Source organism: Bactrocera neohumeralis, unplaced genomic scaffold, assembly GCF_024586455.1.
Source record: "Bactrocera neohumeralis isolate Rockhampton unplaced genomic scaffold, APGP_CSIRO_Bneo_wtdbg2-racon-allhic-juicebox.fasta_v2 ctg1643, whole genome shotgun sequence".
Taxonomy (NCBI): Eukaryota; Metazoa; Arthropoda; class Insecta; order Diptera; family Tephritidae; genus Bactrocera; species Bactrocera neohumeralis.
This window is the reverse complement of record NW_026089791.1, coordinates 14,707-19,331: the sequence shown is the minus strand read 5'-3', so window position 1 is coordinate 19,331 and position 4,625 is coordinate 14,707. Positions and strand designations below refer to the sequence as shown.

At 52.3% G+C, this 4,625-nt stretch overlaps 1 protein-coding gene across 1 annotated transcript; it reads left to right on the top strand.

Moving 5' to 3' along the window:
• Positions 1-1,010: 1,010 nt before the first annotated feature.
• On the top strand, positions 1,011-4,002 carry LOC126766532 (uncharacterized). The gene is made up of 3 exons (XM_050484288.1): positions 1,011-1,520; positions 1,621-3,342; positions 3,397-4,002. The coding sequence occupies exons 1-3, from the start codon at positions 1,011-1,013 to the stop codon at positions 4,000-4,002; spliced, it is 2,838 nt and encodes a 945-aa protein (XP_050340245.1).
• Positions 4,003-4,625: the final 623 nt, after the last annotated feature.

Sequence of the window (4,625 nt, the reverse complement as noted above, 5' to 3'; positions counted from 1 at the left end):
CGGTGGTGAGGGGAAAACAAGCGAAAGGAACAAAAAAAAAAAAAGAGACGCAAGAAAGGGGAACGGAAACGACAAAATTGCATCGATTCACTTTTTTTTTTTCACTTCTCTCTCTCTCTTTCTCTCCACCGATAAAACGGTTCTGCGAACAAGGCCTACACAATCATTCATTACTTCTTTTGTTGTTGTTGTTGTTGCGGTTCTGTTGTGAAGAAGAGTAGAAGACGGATGCCACGCAAAACCATTCGGCAGGCCTTCACCGATGCCTTCTACCTGCAGCTTAATCACACAAAATATGAGTTCACCGAGCACGGCGGCCCGCCCTTTTTGAAGGCGTGCGCCCTTCTCCTTCTTGCACCTCTGATCGTTCTCTGGGCCAGCGCGGCGTGGAACTACCTGATGAGTGGCAACGACAGAAGAAAAGAAGAGCCCAAAACGGAGAGTGGAAGGGGCGAGGAGAAAAAAGGAAAATGAGAATGAGTCGCAGCGCAAAGGTGAGAAAGAGAGAGGTAAAAAAAAAGCTCTTGAGAGAGTTGAGACAGGTAAAAAGAAAAAAAGCGAAAGACAGGGAAGAATGAAGGACGGAGGAAGCCGCATAGACTCCTCTTCCACGTCTTGGCAAGCGCTTGGAGAAAGAGCATTTGTGTGATGGAAAACCTGACTTGCGACGTTCTTCACGCGTTTTTTTTTCTTGCAACAAAAGAGAAACGAAAGGAAAGAACGCAGCTTGGATTACACTTTTTTTGTTGTTGCATCTACTATTGCAAAAAAAAAAGAACAGTCCTCTTCTCTCTTTTCTCCGTCGGGTGAAAGAGGCCCATGCGAATTGAATTTCCTCCATGCCGATGCATGAATGGGCAAAGGACCTTCCCATTTCTCTTTCTCTCTCTCTCTCTCTCAATCGATGTCGTCACCGTTTCAGCTGCCTCTTCCCTTTAGGAAAAAAAAGAACTTTTTGCATTTGTCTTGAACGTGCACACACACACACGCACACGCCGCCTGAAGTCGAGATGCTCTCCGCCCTCCTACAGTTTTTGATGCTTGTGGCGCTGCCGGTCACTCTCTTCTTCCTCTACGAACAGAACACTCGGAAGCCGAGGAAGGCCGCTGGCGTCGCCCTTTCCTCTTCGCAAGCAAACAAGTCCAAGGCGACGGAGGAAGGGGAGGAGGAAGTGAACAAGAACAAGAAGAACAAGCAAGACGCCGCCGCTGCCCCTGCCGTTGCCGCTGAGGAGGTGGACAAGAAGCAGAAGGTGGACGATTCACAGACGCCAAACGGCGCCAAGAACGGCCACGCTGCGAGCAACGAAAGGAAGAACAAGACAGAGGAAAAGGAAAAGAAAAAGGGAACGGCTCCGCACCGCAGCGAGCCGAGAATCCTGATTGCCTACGCTAGTAACTCACAGAACGCGCTGACTCTCTCGCACAAACTCTTCAACGCCATCAACGGCCAGTTGTTGGAACTGCAGCAGAAGCGCGACGCGAAGGCGTTGCAAAACAGAAAAGGAGAAGTGGTGGAGGTGGTGGCGAAGAAGAAGAAGAAAAGACGGCAGAAGAAGAGGACGAGGCGAAGACCAGCAGAATCCTGAACGCGAACAAGGCCAATGAGGAGAGGAGGAGGCCGCCGCGGTGCAGGACGCTCATGCGGTGACGCCATCGGTCAAGATCCTCGAGCTGCGAGAGGAAGACAGCCACGCCTGCAGCGTCGACACTTTGCTCGAGGCCGACCGCAAGAGCCCGAACTACTACGGCCTCATCATTTTCATCGTTTCCACCTTCACCGACGGCACGGCGCCACCGCGGAGCGCGAACTTTGAGAAAGTGCTGAAGGACTGCTACGAGGACCACCGTGTCCCGCGCGATGCGCTGTCCTCGAAGCGTTTTGCTCTCTTTGGCCTTGGGGACGTGGCCTATGGTCCCACACACTTCAACGCCTTTGGCAAACACGTTGTGGCATACTGCAGGGGGATGGGCGCGCCACACTTCGTTGTGCCACCGGTGTACGCCACGGACGCAAAGGTGCCAAATCTCTTTCAAGTGTTTTCTCAAACCCTCTTCAAGTGGCTGAACCGCGTCGAGTTCTTCGCGGATGGCTCGATGCACGTGCAGAAGAAGAAGCTGCCGCTGACGTCGTTGTCGACGTTGAAGCCCGGGGCTGAAAGGCAAAAGCAGCTGTGCTGCAGCAGCGGCAATGGCGGTAAGGACGGGCAAGACGTCGATTCGCAGCACCGCTGCGGCTGTCAGAGTAGCACGGACAACAACGGGGAGGCGGAGACGTGTGGCGCTGCGGCGGAGAGTAGCAGCGACGGCAGCGATGGCGAAAATGAAAGCGGACTCGACGAAATCGAAGACCTCATTGATGACATTGAGACCAACGAGGACGACCATGCGCGCGCGGGTGGGGTGGCGGGCAGCCGCAAGGAGCTCTTGAACCCCCGTCTCCGCAAGAATCTTGAAAAGCAGGGCTACAACCTGATAGGCTCTCACTCGGGCGTGAAGCTCTGCCGCTGGACCAAGGCCATGCTGCGTGGACGTGGAGGGTGCTACAAGCACACCTTCTATAACATCAACTCGTCGCAGTGCATGGAGCTGACGCCCTCGCTCGCGTGTGCGAATAAGTGCATCTTTTGTTGGCGGCACCACACCAATCCCGTCTCGACCACCTTTCGCTGGAAGGTCGACGAGCCGCAGGTCATCGTGGACGGCGGGATCGAGCGCCACGTCCGCATGATCAACACGATGCGTGGCGTCCCGGGCGTCTCGGAGGAGAACCTGCAAAAGGCCTTTACGGTGAGGCACTGTGCACTGTCGCTGGTCGGAGAGCCGATCATGTACCCCCGCATCAACGAGTTCTTGCACCTCCTGCACAATAAAAAGAGTCCCATCTCGTCCTTCATGGTCACCAACGCGCAGTTCCCCGAGCAGCTGCGCATGTTGCGGCCTGTTACACAGCTCTACCTCTCCATCGACGCCCCGACCTCGGACGAGCTCAAGCAAATTGACCGTCCCCTCTTTGAGGATTATTGGGAGCGCTGTCTCAGCTGCGTGGACGTCCTCCGAAAGAAGAAGAACACCCGCACTGTCTTTCGTCTGACGCTGGTGAATGACATGAACAGCGTCCACATTGCTAACTACGCCGATCTCGTGGAGAAAGGCTGGCCTGATTTCATCGAGGTGAAGGGCGTTACGTTCTGCGGGACTTCGCACACAAACACCATCAACATGAAGACCCACGTGCCGAGGCACGACGAGGTCATTCAGTTCTGCGCGCAGCTCTGCGATGAAATCGCGAAGCGCAAGCCGAACTACATCACCAAGACCATGAACGAGGCAGCCGCGGCTGCTGCTGCTTCGTCCTCTGCGTCCTCTTCCGTAGCCGCGGCGGCAGCGGAAGAGGATGCGAACGCAGAGGACGACGCAGCATTTTTTGTGGTGCCAGCCGAGCAGCGCAACCGTCCGTACCACATTGCTTGTGAGCATGAACACAGCTGCTGCGTGCTGATCGCCCTGGACAAGTTCTACTTCAACAACCGCTGGAACACCTGGATCGACTACGCCCGCTTCTTTGAGCTCGCCGCCCAGTACGAGGAGGTGCATGGCCTTCCTCCGGTCCTCGACCATCTGAATGAGAATGAAAACAGCACCGACAACCACAACGGCAGCGGCGATGGAAACGTTGACGCCGAGGAAGACGCGCGGCATCAGGTGCAAGTGCGCAGATCGAAGAAACGAAGTCCCCACGGCAGCGGCGAAGAAGGCGAAGAAAAGAAAAAAGAAAAAGAAAAAAAAAAAGAAGAGGCGGTGGTGATGGAGATGGAGAGTGATCCGTCCAGGCGCGAAAAAGTCGATCCAGATGGAGACTTTGTCTTCACCGCATGGACTACTGCGCGCCGACCCCGTCGTGGGCGGTTTATCGCTCGAAGGAGCGCGGCTTTGACCCGCAGCAGACGCGCATTCTTCGCAGGAATGCGCGTCCAGTGGGTCCTTCCTCCGGAAAAATAAAAAAAATTAAAAAAAAAAAAAGAGAACAGACACGTTTCTGCACATGGGATGCATGCGTGGGGAGGAACGTGTTTTGGGCAAGCAATCCCTCTCATTTTTTTTTCTCTCTTTCATTTTTTTTTTCTTCTTCTTCCTGAATGTGTGTTTAGGATATTTCACAAACGACATGACCTTTCTCTTTCTCCGTCCTTTAAATAACGAAAGAGCTAACTTTCCATCGTTCTCATTTCTACTTTTTTTTCTCTTTCTTTCTTTTTTTTTCTTCCCTCTCCCCCTTTCTCCAATTTGTGAAACGTACATTAATCGGCATAATCACTCGCTACTCCTAAAGCCAGCCAACATTGAAAAAAAAAAAAAAAGAAAAAAAAAGAAAATAGATCGAGCACGTGTGGGACGGGAAAGTAAAGTGCTCTCTCTCTCTCTTTTTTTTTTTTTTTTTTTAAAGAGGAGAGAAATGGTAGAGTGCTACTCCCCGTCTTTGTCCTCCTCCTTCTTTTTTCTTTTTCCAGAAACAAAAAATGTTTAAAAAAAGAAAAAAAAAAAACATTTCTCCTTCTTTTCTCCTTTTCCTTTTCTTTTTTTTTCTCTTCTTTTCACCTGAGATAGGTCTTTTCGACTCGATT